Below are 13,009 nucleotides of genomic sequence, written 5' to 3'. Positions count from 1 at the left end.
GAAAACAGTAGACCTGAGGACCAGAACCAGTAGACCTGAGGACCAGAACCAGTATACCTGAGGACCAGAACCAGTATACCTGAAGACCAGAACCAGTAGACCTGAGGACCAGAACCAGTAGACCTGAGGACCAGAACCAGTATACCTGAAGACCAGAACCAGTAGACCTGAGGACCAGAACCAGTAGACCTGAGGACCAGAACCAGTAGACCCGAGGACCAGAACCAGTAGACCTGAAGACCAGAACCAGTAGACCTCAGAACCAGTAGACCTGAGGACCAGAACCAGTATACCTGAAGACCAGAACCAGTAGACCTGAAGACCAGAACCAGAGACGATATGAAATACTGCAGGATTTCTATGGCACTGCGCAATGGAAAGGAGACCACTGGGGGATGAGCAGTTAGGTCTGACCGATGAGTCGGTGCTGGTGTTTGATGAAGCGCGTTCACGTCCGCAAACAGTGTTTTTGTTACCGTTTTAAATACCCCTAGACGTCAGGGACACGACAAAACAAAGTTCGGTAAAGTTGGAAAGATTCACAGATTTAGACTTCCCGGCTGTCTATCTGTTGCATAGCAACAGTCTGTTTGTCTGTCGGCTACTGAAATGCGATACACAACGTTTGGTGGCGACAACTATTTTGTGCTGAAAGACAGCTTACTGTTTATAATGTTGCACGTTACCATGTTATAAAAGCAATAAGGCGAACATTATTGACAACAAAGTACTGCCTCTCACCTTATTGCTTATATAATATATACTGGACTGACAGCTCCCCCTACTGGGCATTGTAGTTCTCATTGTAGTTGTCAGACCTGCTGCTGTCAGAATGATTGCGATTGTCTTATTTACCAAGACCTGATGTTGCCTGAAGACACTGTGCAGATATATAGATGTTCATCCAGGGTGCGTTTGTTTTAAACTACAGGTGCTCCCAGGAAGGAAGTTTACTTCATGGCTATCATCGACATCCTGCAGCATTACGATGCCAAGAAGAAAGCTGCTCACGCCGCCAAGACTGTCAAACATGGAGTATGTAGCTGCGTTCAAGAGCTATTCGAATGCTTCTGTTCAAAAAAACAAATGATAATAAATGAATGAGTATGACACCGACTTGGGTTAGAAGCCGAATATACTTAAAGTGGTGAATGACGGCGTCTTTGTGTCCCTTTCCAGGCCGGAGCGGAGATCTCCACGGTGAACCCAGAGCAGTACTCCAAGAGGTTTTACGATTTCATCACCACTATCCTGTCATAGCCTCCAGGAGCGACGGGGGGCACAGAGGCACTATGAAAGGGAGGGCAAAGGGGAAGAGGGCGAGGCAGAGAGGTGATGGAGAGGGAAGAAAAACATTGTGAGGCTGAATTAATAAGGTGCTGTGATGGCTTTTATCACTCTCCTTCATGCATTCTCTTCATCCCTCCCTGTTTGTTTCTCTCTCTTTCAATGGCATGCCATGCTCTGCAGCTAAAAAAGAAACGTAATTCGTTTACATTTAACCTCTCCTCTGTAGACTTTTGCTCATGTGTTACTTTGAATGATAAGGGTGTCGAAAGCAAGCATCCATGACATGTTTTTTTTTCTTTTTTATATATATATAATTTGTTTGTGGAAATATGGCTTTTTATTGCACCTAATACAACATCCAGCACCCTGCATTATATTTTTGAGATGAACGGGAGTGTATAGAGTTCAGATTACGGCACACGGTGCGGTTCCTCTTGTAAAGAAAAGGCTCAAGCAGGATGTATCGAGACAGTTCATGTTGAGCCTCGCCGAATGCAATTGCTTCATTTCAGGGAGTGGGAAGCAGTCTTCCAATAGGCCAACAGCCAGACCCCCCCGCCCTCCCAATGCTGTACAAGCACTAGGCCAAACCTATAGTCCCAATTGGGTTCCTGCCGCACCCCCTAACCTTTAGACGCCACCCCATCCGCACCTTTTCCTGAGTGTACAGTGGATGAATTGTGCTTCTGGGTTATCCTCTTGCCACACACTCGACGACAAACGTTTCTCATGAGCTGAGATGAGTTCACTTGCTGCAGTACATTACGATGCTCGTTTCCAGCACGAGTTGCACCTCAGCGGTTGTCAGTGCTTTGTCCCTTTCGCTTTGTTGTGCTGCACAGTGATGTAAGAATGATTGTGGGAAGGACATGTACCTAGAAATGAGGAAAAAAAACAGGGATTTGAGCAGTAAATGTTGTTCACTGTCATATTCCCTCTGGATGCGTTGGGCCTGGTTTTTGGTTCCTGTGGCAGGGAATGACCCGGATCTCGTGTGGGTGTCGTGATGAAGAGTAAGTCACTCTTTGTAATATCTTCATGTCGGGTGTCAAATTGAAACATCAACCACCCTTAACTTTCTGTTGCCATCAGCACCTTATGAAAAAAATCAAAACATTTTGCACTTTTATTTGAGGTTAGGAGCTCTTGTTCTGTTACTAGTGCTGCGTCAAAGAGGGAAAGGCACTCTGCTCTAAAAGAATCGAGTCTTTAGGGCCTGATCTCAGATCCTGTCTCCTCCTGGCCTCCTCCTTCCTCACCTGTGGGTGCACTTCCTGTCAGGATTGGTAAGGAAGACTTTACTGCAATATCACACGGGAAAGTGGACGAGTTCTATCGACAGGGCTTTTGTAAACTAACCTTCCAATCCTCTTCAGGAGTGCTCCGGGGCGTGGGATTGTTGGGGCGGTGGGCCGGGCAACGGTGTGAGTGTGCTTGTGCGCGTACCGGTCAGGCAGAAGACTGTTTACCTCCAGCATCGTACCAGCACACACTCGATGATGGCGAACGACGTGCGTGTCAGTGTTCAAAACTTGTAATGGGGGGAAAGAAAAGGGAAGGGGAGATCGGGAAGAGTCGCTGCAGATGTGAAGATGCGCATTAAGTCATTGGCACCAACGGCGTCTTTCTCTTCTCTAACCTCGGCTGCGAGTTTGTTGTTCATCGTTGTTTGTGATGTTATTGTTGACATTTTTAATGGTGGTTTATCTGTGTTTGAATTTGGCGGTTCTATGAATTAACGTTGTAATAATCGTTTTGTTTCAGTTTCTGTATATTTTGCACAAGAGGAAAGGAACCAAATGTTTTGAATACGATCCCAATTAGTTGATATAGTCTTAACAAGGGAAATGCAATATACTTGTGTGTAAGTGAGAAAAGTTGTGCGTGCGATGTTGTGTATCACTTCTGGATAAAACATGTAAAGTCGTCCTCTTTGACCGTTGTAACCCATGCAAAAAGCTTCCTTTACAATATCTTTGTTAGGAATCACATTTATATTTTTACATTGGATTTTAGTCATAAAATATAGTTTTATTATAAAAAAGGAGCCACCCTTGGGAATGAATGATGGTGCTGTGGTAAATGAAGAATGATAGTGCTTGAATTTACACAATACTTACGATAGATGTAAAAAAAGAAGAAAAAAAGGTTATAAAAAAAACTGCATGTCACAGGACAAAGTTTCCTTCTCCCTCGCTGTCTGTGTTGTTGGCTGTTCAGGTTCTCTTTGTGTCCCCACACTTTAACCACAATTGTGAGATGTTCAGTGTTAAATAGTCCCTACCATGCTTTAAATAAATGTTTTTCAGTGTATACACTGTGCAAGATGTGTGCCTTTATACTCCAAAATTATTTAATTTTGTAATTTTTTCTTTTTTAACAAAGGTAAAAGGTTATTTTAACAATAGGGTATGTACTTTATTCTCACGGCCCTGCTCAACCTTCTTCCACTCCAGCACCTCTGTATTTACATTTGTTCATATTAATCGGTTTAACAACGCCATTCGACTGAATGTGTTTTAACCAACATAAAAAGTGAATATCTGTCTTGAATTTGAATATGGTGGATTGGTTTGGATTCTGTAAATTCAAACCTATCATTGTGATTATTCAGTGTGTGTGTGTGTGTTGAAATGTGGTTGTGTTTTGTCGTACTCGTCCTCGCTGACAGCTGCCCCCCGCCCCCACCTCAGGAGTCTGTCAGCATCTTCATCACGTTTACCTTCTAACTACAGATTTAAGGAATGCGTTTATTTTTATATGATACAAGTGGTTGTCCAAAATTTCAATTCCTGTCTATAAACCTCCGACTCATTTCTGAAACCACTTCATGTTCTCTTAGCTTTTGTGTAACTACGACCGCCTGTTTGTTGTTAACGAAGGTCATCAGCTGATAGTTAATCCTGAGTCAGTGGTTATTGATATTTCAGTGTTCTTTCAGTATTCATGGGCTGTTTTGTTTCTATGGTCACATAACTCATACTGTACATAGGTTGTGTCATAAAGAAAACAGGGAATGAGGGGACATAACCATCTGTTTGGCCCTGGAGGCCTCCCCTGTGGTCCGATATCAGCAAGTGGAAAACAGAGCAGTGCATGCTGGGAGAGCGATTTCTTCTTTTTTTCCCAGTTTTTTGGGGGGGAATATTAACTCTGGATCTCATGTAAGGAAGGCGATGATGATTCCAGAACTAAACAGATGCAAATTAATAACACATGCGCCCTGCTGCTGTACGTAGGATCTAATAAGTCCTCTTTTGTGACTTCTCTCATGAGCTCCTCCACCCATCAACCCCACCCTCCAGTAACCTGCTGCCACCTTAACTTGCCAAAAGCATCTTCCATGTCAGAACTACCACACATGAGCTTAAAGAACATTGTGTCTAGTATAATGCCTCTTAGTTTGAACTGAATTAGTTTCTGACATGCTGGGAAATGGAGCACAGATTGCATCGCTGATGGGTGAACTTGTTCAACGTTAAGAGAAACGACTACATGTGTTCCCGTGGTTACGTGTTCAGCGTGTTTCGGGGAATCTGATTTACAAATGCAAATGACTGAAGCCAGGCAAGATCTGCAGAGATGGGGGGGGGGGTTGAAAAATAAATGAATCTTTGTGGAGGAAAAACTTTTTTTCCCTGTTTTTTTACATATTGAATTCTTTGAATTTTGCATGTTAGATTCAAGTCAACCGACACCGGGCCCCAGAAAACATGGCCTCTGCAATGGAGCTTTGGTCTCACAAAAGTCTGAAGTACTTCTAAACATCTAAAAGACATGCATTGCTGTGTATGTGTATGTGTGATTGTTTGTTTGTGTGTGTGTGTATTTCTGTCCGACAATGGTTGGTGAGAATTCTCTTTCAGTGGCAGAGGCCAACATGATGATGTATGTTTATTGTTCTTCACATGTGATGATGATGATGAGAATACACTCCATTCCATAAGCGTTCACTCAAACAAATTAAAGCACTTGTTCTGCTTAACTCTCCCTCTGGTATTTTTATTTCTTGTTTACTATTCCATTTCCAACATTGCATTTCTTTATTTCAATGTGTTTGTTTTAAACGATACTTTACATTTAGTATGAAATGGTTCACTGTCCACTGAGGAGGAGATGAAGAAACAAATGGCTTCACCATGCATGACTCCTTAATTAATATTTTTTTGAAAAGAACAATATGTTCTCATCCCGTTTTATAGTCAGTTGTGTCCTCCAATATGATCGAATACATTTCAACCAACATTTGAAGTAATGGAATCAAAGTTGTAGAACAATACATATGTCTTTTTTTTATGTGGTTATATGTTTGTTTAATCTGTTGAGAAACAAAAACACGAATTCTGTTTTGTTTTTTGTTTTCCAACGTATCGGTTATTACCTGAGGGAGACGCACGTGCGACCACAGAACCACCGCAACACGGCACAGTCACGCAAATCTTTACACATTTTGATGTTTGCACAAACAAACGGCCCCAGAGCGACACGCGTCAAGGCGCGGCACGCAAAGTGGAACCTGAACGCGACGTGAAGACATTCCGAGCCGCGTCCGAGTGACCCAAACGCATCATAACCGATCAAAGACGAGGGCCAGTCGGGTTCTGGAAAAACGTCCAGCGTTCAAATATTGCACCCTCTTTTTTTCCCGCTCCCAAAATATCTAATGTCACGAATAAAAAAATGTCAATGATACATTTTTAATTCATAAACACAGCATTTGTTTGTAAAAAAACATGTACTTACAGTATTTGGTTTGCTTTTTCGTAAAATGACGATCATAAAGACGTGCCTGGTAGCTTTCATTCTTAATAATTGTACACATAATTATACAAATGCAAATGAAGTTTAACGAGGATACACGAGGACCCGTTTTTAAAGATGTATTTTTCTCTCTAAAATAACCCTGATTTTATTTTTACATTCGTGACTTTTCTTATTTTTCAGTATAAGCACCAAACACTCCACGGGGTCACGTTCTCATATTTTGTATAACGGCATATCACTGAATTTGCCATCATTTAATATATTTTTATTTCAAATACAGGTTTGCACATTTACATTCAACATCGATGCATTCTAAAAAAAAATGAAGTTAATTATGTAAACAAATGTCGCACAAATAGAAAATAATCTATTTTGAAACGGAGCAGATTTTAGAAAATGACAAACTATCGGACGGTCGTGTTTTGATGCTGTTTTTGTCTTTGCTTTGTATCTCCTGTTAAACGCGACACGTGTAGCCTGACGTGTGTTCTCGTTTATGTCCATACGGTCCTTATTTATTAAATCATGTTAAAAGGGAAGCGCTCATCCTTTTCTATAACTGCTTAAATTCACTAGAATTAAAACATGTTCATTGCAGACCTAAACAAATATAGGAAGCTATAAACCCTGTAGCTGTATGGATATCAAATCAGATTATTGTTGTATAAGATAAGGGGGGAGGGGGGGTGGCAGCTGCAGACGGAGCGCGTTCTGATCTCCGCTGCCGTAAGAGGCCGAGGCTCATTTGCACCGTCAGTACAATGTGAAGAACAAGCAGAGACAACCCAGCAGACAATAAACAAAGAAAGGCTTGCCATGTGCGCTGCAGCTGCTGCACGCACACACACGCACGCACGTACACACATGCACACACGCACACAAACACACACAACCGCACTGTTGAGCTGCAGTGAGGAGTCACGGCCGCCAGGGGGCAGTCGGACCCATGCAACAGACAGATGCATAATCATAAGGTTGGTTAGATGCGAAGCAAAATGAAGACGCAATACGCGCTCTGCTTCAGGGAAGCTGCTCTGAGGTTCTTATTTGTGAGTCAGTCAGCAGCCCGCCTGCTGACGTGTCTTTGAGCAACACACTAATTCCAAACCATCTTCATTGTGGCTGCTGTGCTGAGCCTGACCTTTGACCTCTTAATAGAGGAATAAGATAATCATTTCCATGAAGCTCCATGAAATGTCATTTATTTCCATTTTTAGGGTCTCTTACATATAGTGACGGTGTCACCATATGATCTATAGCTAAGCTGCAGTTACTGCCAACATGCATATAAATGAAAAACAATTACAATCATACACACAAGATATATACAAATTGGAGGACTCAAATGGAAGATTGAAATTAGCATGCATTTACTGTAAAGGCACATATATGGTTCATCTTCATGGAAACATGTCAACAAGATGAGTTGTTTGAACTGATGTCAAGCCGGTTGGTAGTGCTCTAACTGCGCAAGCAAGACCTCTGAGTAGTTAGGTGAGTAGTACCTGAAACACACACACACACAACCTGTCAATATCCAACACTGTTTTGTACTGAAGGAAATTGTGCTTGAGATAATTTTGTTACCATTATCATAGTTACATTATTTTTTATATTTTCTTTTAAATCTGAATATCTTCTTAAAATGTATGATCATGTTGTTATGATACAATAAATGTGCTGCTGAGTCAGCACACAGCCTTGAAATCATTACAGTGTGTCATGTCATAAGTCACTCCTTGATTGGTGTTTACAGCTCCACACACAAGGCTTCGATGTCAACAAGGTATGTGTTTTAGCGTGTGTGTGCGTGCGTGTGTGTGCGTGCGTGCGAGAGAGAGAAACACACCTGACTATATCTTCAGGGTAACAGTTGTTGATGGCGTTGATGTGCTCCCGCAGAGCGGAGCCGGGCTCGGCCTCGATCTCCTGTAACTTCTTCAGCCCCCCGCTGGTCACAAACAGACGGCGAGCCTTACTGTCGTGAGGCAGCACCTGGCATGGAAGGGGAGACAACGTGTTGACGTAAACTCCTCATGAAAAAACCTTTTGGTTATGTTATTTGTTTTACATTTTCAAAGTGCAGATTACTGATGCATGTTGGGATACCGCTCACCTTGCTGAACTGGCCCACCACGTGTTTGAGGATGTTGCTGGGGACATCGTGGAGGAGGGGCTCCAGACCTGGCAGGTAGGTGCACTTCTGCAGAATGCTCTTCAGAGCCTTCTTACTCTGAAAGGAACAAGAGGAGCGATAAAGTCATGGAAACCATTTCACTTTCTCTCTTTCTTTTTACCAAGTGACCTTTGACACCAACTGACCGGTGACTCCAAATTTGGTCTTATGGCTTGAAAATAAGAGTTTCTCTGGTTTAGTTGGTATGATTGCTCTTAAGGCTCATTTCCATTACAGATACCAGTTACTTGTGCCTCAATATAAGTGGCAACTGATAAAATAGTACAAGCTGGCCGACATCCTGAAGTTAAGTTTAATTAAATGTATGTGACACACACACACACACACACACACACACACATACACATTTGAACTAGTTGTTATTGGGATACTAACTTGTCTGTTTATGTTATTATATTTAATGTGTATGTTATGGAACTGAAATAGGTTGTGTTTATTAAATAATACACATGTGTTGTCCCAAAAAAATGTTTTATTAATTTGCTCCTGTTTTGTCTTTTTGTTTATTTATTTTTTAGTTTATCTTCAGTTTGTTGAGCTCTCAGGGCCATTCTAGTTATTGGCCAAAAATAAGAACGAGTCATCCTAAATCTGTCTGTTTTTGAGAGGTAAAACATGAGCAAATAGTTTCACTGTGATGTCACTTGTGCTACACACACTGCTTAAGATCCCATTTCCACAGACTCACTGCAGCTCGACCTGCAGAGCGGCAGCTCTTACTTTGGCCTGCAGGTCCTCGGAGCTGCTGGCGTTCATGTAAAGTTCCAGCAGTTTGCTCAAGAGGTCACAGGTGGCCACGGCCTTAGCGTGCTCAGGGGTGTGGTGACCTATCTGTCCGATGGACCAGGCGGTGGCGGCCCTGATGTGAGGCTCGTGCTCCTCGGACAGACACAGGGCCAGCTGGGACAGACCCTACAGGACAGGAGGACACACAGCATGATATAGGTTCAGTCAATATGACCTCCAGCGTATTCTGTAGGTCCTGTCGTGGTGGGTTTAGTCGTCACGTGGCTTTGCCGGGGGGATCCACAAGAGAGAGTCCCACCTTGGAGAGGATGACAGCCATGGCCAGGTTCTCACTGTGAGCGGCCACATATCCCAGCATCATGATCCCGGGCAACCGGAGGCTTCCGCGGCAATTACCCAGATAGTTGATCACAACTCCAATGCCACCGCAAGACACAATCATCTGGGACAGCTGGAAACAGACCCAGGTTACGTTGTGTCCAGACATGCACGATGGAGCCCACAAGTGTGAGAGAGCGCCGTACCTCCGGTGTGTGTTTCACCACCTCCCTCATCAGAGTGACGACGTTCTTCTTGACGTACTCGTCGGGATCTTTGAGGCAGGCCACCGCTGCAGGGAAGATCTCCGCCTCGATCACCATCTCCGCCAGGCTTTCCGAGTGTTTACTGATCTGACTGAGGGCTGAGAACACCTGTCTCTGGATGGGAACAAAAACATGTCCGAATTATTGCCAGAGCTCATGCATATTTCTGTAAATTCAATTACAAGCTTCATGTTGTTCATTTCTAAAGCCAGTGGACATGCTTGAATCTCACTGTTATTAATTAAATACCTGTTTTTGTTAGCTACACTTTGATGTTACATTTATTCAATTTAATTTAATGTACGAGTTGTTTTTTAACATGGAAAAGAATGTTACTGCAGTTAATGCTAATAATCTCTAAATATCAAAAATGTATATGCCACTTTAAGTTTTACCACTTTTCCAGGGCTAATGTTGAGTGACTACAATGGTAATTTTTACTAATAGTAAAATGTAAAACTGTAATGGAGAATGTTTCTTGACATGAATACAAATATGTTTTACCTCTGTATTTTTAATTTCAAAAAAAGATTGAATGTTTTTCTGAATCCCAAATCATTCACAATTAAATCACAATGTATCACATGAAATTATCATCGAACAAGATGTTTGTTAAAATAGTGAAATAAAGGGCAAGAAACATATGACAAATTGAGGAAATATGTATGTATATATATATATATATATCCTCAATTGTAGCTTGAGTATATTTTCTTTCTTTAAGACAACATTTTCCACAGATATGCATTTAAGGGTTCTGCTAAAATTATATCCAAAGTAAAAGCACCAAAGACAAGCATATTTTAAAGATAATATAGAGCAAAAAGGTTACATGGTTATTTAGCATGCATGTCTCAAGTATTGGTTATGTTTTACCTCATTTGGCAAGCAGTATCTTTAAGAAAAAGCTAAGTTAAGAAAAATGATCAGTTACTGTAATCTCGTAACGTTATCCAAAGCTCAAGCTATATCGTCAGCCGCGTTAAAACATCTGCCGTTTGATTTGTCTGTCTCTTGAGCTTTCCATACCTTTAGTTTGGCATCTGGGCTGAGGATCATCTGTGCCAGATGTGCAATGGCTCCATTGTCCACCACAGTCTGGGCGAGTTCAGGTGTGTGCTTGGAGATGTCGCTGAGGGTGGAGGCCGCGATGCGTTTGAGGGCCATCTCAGGCTCCAGAAGACACAACACCAGCAGGGGCACAGCACCGGCATCCACGACAGACTGAGACAGGGCTGCACATACAAAGAGGTGGAGGAACGTTACGAGAAACACATACAGGTGCAAATGCAAGGAGAGAGCGCTGACAACGAATTACATTTTAAAAATAGATCTTTCCATGGGCTAAAATGGGTCTCCAAACCGAGACAGTGAGAAAAGGGGAGAGGAAAATCATCGACATCGAAGCATGTCCGTGTGTGTGCCTTACATGCGCTGTGGCGTGCGATGCAGCCCAGAGCCCAGGCAGCAGCCTCCTTCACCCCGGGGTCAAACTCCTCCAGGCAGAAAACCAGGGCGTCCACTCCCCCGCAGGCCACCACTGCCTGGGCCAGCTCAGGGGAATGTTTGGCAACCGCACGCAGCACAAACGCTGCTGCCTTCTTATAGAACCTCTTCTCACACACACACACACACACACACATTCATTGGCATGGCCCAATGGGAGGATTAAACGGACATTAGACTTCAATTATGGCTGAGCTAGGCAGTTGTATTGTTTCATGATATGATGACAAATATCCAAGTAGAGCCTGGGATAAGATTTTATATATTTAACCAGTGATTAAAAAATTCAAATGTTTATTTACGATTATTTTCTTGAAAAGGAAGACAATAGAAAGTCATAACACTGGACTTTCATATTTGGGGAAGGTGACAAAATATATTAATTAACTTAAGTCATTGTTATCACACAAAAAGGAAATATTGTTTTTATGTTTTACATATGGTTCCTGACAAAGGTGGTTTCCCTCAAAGCAAATTGTTTCAATGGAGATGTTTTGCCTAAGAGCAAAACTATATATTATTATAATATGTGACATAAAACGTAATAAAATGCAAACAGAATTGTGTGCAATAGTATGCTTAGGAGACTGCAATGTCCCTATAATAACAAGAGCGTGTGTCCGTCAGAGAGAGAGAAAACAAAGGTTGGCTGCTCTCGTGGTAAAGGGCTCTTAGGTTTTGGAGTAGCCCCCAGGCGATCTGCCAAGTAGCCCAAAACACACTCTGGCTTCCAGGGGGCTGACGGCATGCAGGGTCTCCCTCCCCTCTCTAACTCAGACAAACACACACACCCAAAAGCACCAGCCTCTAAAGGGGACAACGTATTAGACAACCTGGCACTTGTGTTATGAGGATGAGCTACTGACATTCTGCAAGGTCAGAGAGTGGACCAGCTGGGGCAGGATGTCTTCCTTCACCACGACCTTGGCCAGGTCATCGCTGTGGTCTGCCAGGCGGCCCACAGCCAGAGCCGCCGTCTGCTGAATGCTGGGGACCACATCCAACATGAGGGGGCGCAGCATTGACATCACACCTGCAGGAGAAGAGAGGAGTTCACACCTGGAAACAGCAGCTAACGCTAACATGGCCACTTTGGTCAGAACAGTTCCTCACCAGCATGTTGAAGGATGTCTATGTTTTGTGGTCTGGCTGCCAGGTCAGCAACCGTTTGCACAAAGTGCATCCTTGATTTCTGATAGTCCTCAAAAACTGCGAAACAGAAGGAGAGAAAGACAGTTTGAATTATAGCTGAGGTGAAATGTATCATTTTAGTTATGAACAAAACAGTTCATGAATCTCACCTTGAATGATCTGTTTTTGACTCATGGTGGAAACCGCCTCCTCTTGAAGATGTGTTATCACACGTTAGAGCGGATTAACTGCACAGAAAACACATTGGATGTATCACAGGACTCAACGCAGCGTTTCTCTTGGCCGATTTGAGTTGTTGTCGTTAAGTGTCGCCGTGGCAACATACAGGAAGCAGAATGTACCGTCGCCCCAGCCGAAGATCTTGTATTGGAAAGATGACTCACCCCAGTACTTTCGCAATCCACAAGCACGTCGCGAAATACGTTCAGTAAGAGCGATGTGACGCTTCCTCCTCTCAAGTCAAGTCCCTCCGTGAAGTGCGCATGGCGTGGAACATTTCCTCATGAGATACGTTTTTAACTGCATTGCTTGCCTTGCTGGCTCGAGTTTGTCCTCCGGGGACCAGTATACGAGTTATTCTTCTTGCCCTTTGTTGTTGAATTTTTTTTAAATGACCAAAACAAAGCTTATCATTATGATTAGACTATTGTAAAATGTGTGATGCTTGAAATGTGTGCATTCCAAACATGATCCCCGCTCTCTCGGTTTTTGTGGATCTATTTAATAATAATAATAATAATAATTTATTTTATATAGCGCTTCTCAAAAC

General features: G+C 42.7%; 2 protein-coding genes across 4 annotated transcripts in view; one reads left to right on the top strand and one right to left on the bottom strand.

Annotated features, from left to right (window-relative positions):
* pip4k2aa (phosphatidylinositol-5-phosphate 4-kinase, type II, alpha a) overlaps positions 1-5,280 on the top strand; it is a 36,112-nt gene extending 30,832 nt beyond the window's left edge. For all 3 annotated transcript variants that reach the window (XM_056433689.1, XM_056433688.1, XM_056433687.1), the window contains 2 exons: positions 932-1,035; positions 1,180-5,280. In XM_056433689.1, the coding sequence (XP_056289664.1) occupies positions 932-1,035; positions 1,180-1,260 (185 nt within the window). In that variant the 3' untranslated portion in view covers positions 1,261-5,280. The remainder of the gene's footprint in view (positions 1-931; positions 1,036-1,179) is intronic.
* A 1,959-nt stretch (positions 5,281-7,239) lies between these two features.
* spag6 (sperm associated antigen 6) lies at positions 7,240-12,648 on the bottom strand. Its single transcript, XM_056434072.1, has 11 exons — positions 12,390-12,648; positions 12,202-12,297; positions 11,955-12,121; positions 11,012-11,195; positions 10,612-10,817; positions 9,523-9,696; positions 9,297-9,449; positions 8,972-9,163; positions 8,171-8,287; positions 7,904-8,049; positions 7,240-7,559 (listed from the first exon to the last, which is right to left on the bottom strand). The coding sequence occupies exons 1-11, from the start codon at positions 12,412-12,414 to the stop codon at positions 7,496-7,498; spliced, it is 1,524 nt and encodes a 507-aa protein (XP_056290047.1). The 5' UTR covers positions 12,415-12,648; the 3' UTR covers positions 7,240-7,495.
* Between the last annotated feature and the right edge of the window lie 361 nt (positions 12,649-13,009).

The sequence above is a fragment of the Pseudoliparis swirei genome, chromosome 16, assembly GCF_029220125.1.
Source record: "Pseudoliparis swirei isolate HS2019 ecotype Mariana Trench chromosome 16, NWPU_hadal_v1, whole genome shotgun sequence".
Classification (NCBI taxonomy): Eukaryota; Metazoa; Chordata; class Actinopteri; order Perciformes; family Liparidae; genus Pseudoliparis; species Pseudoliparis swirei.
The sequence above is the reverse complement of the archived record's forward strand: the minus strand, read 5'-3'. Positions and strand labels throughout refer to the sequence as shown.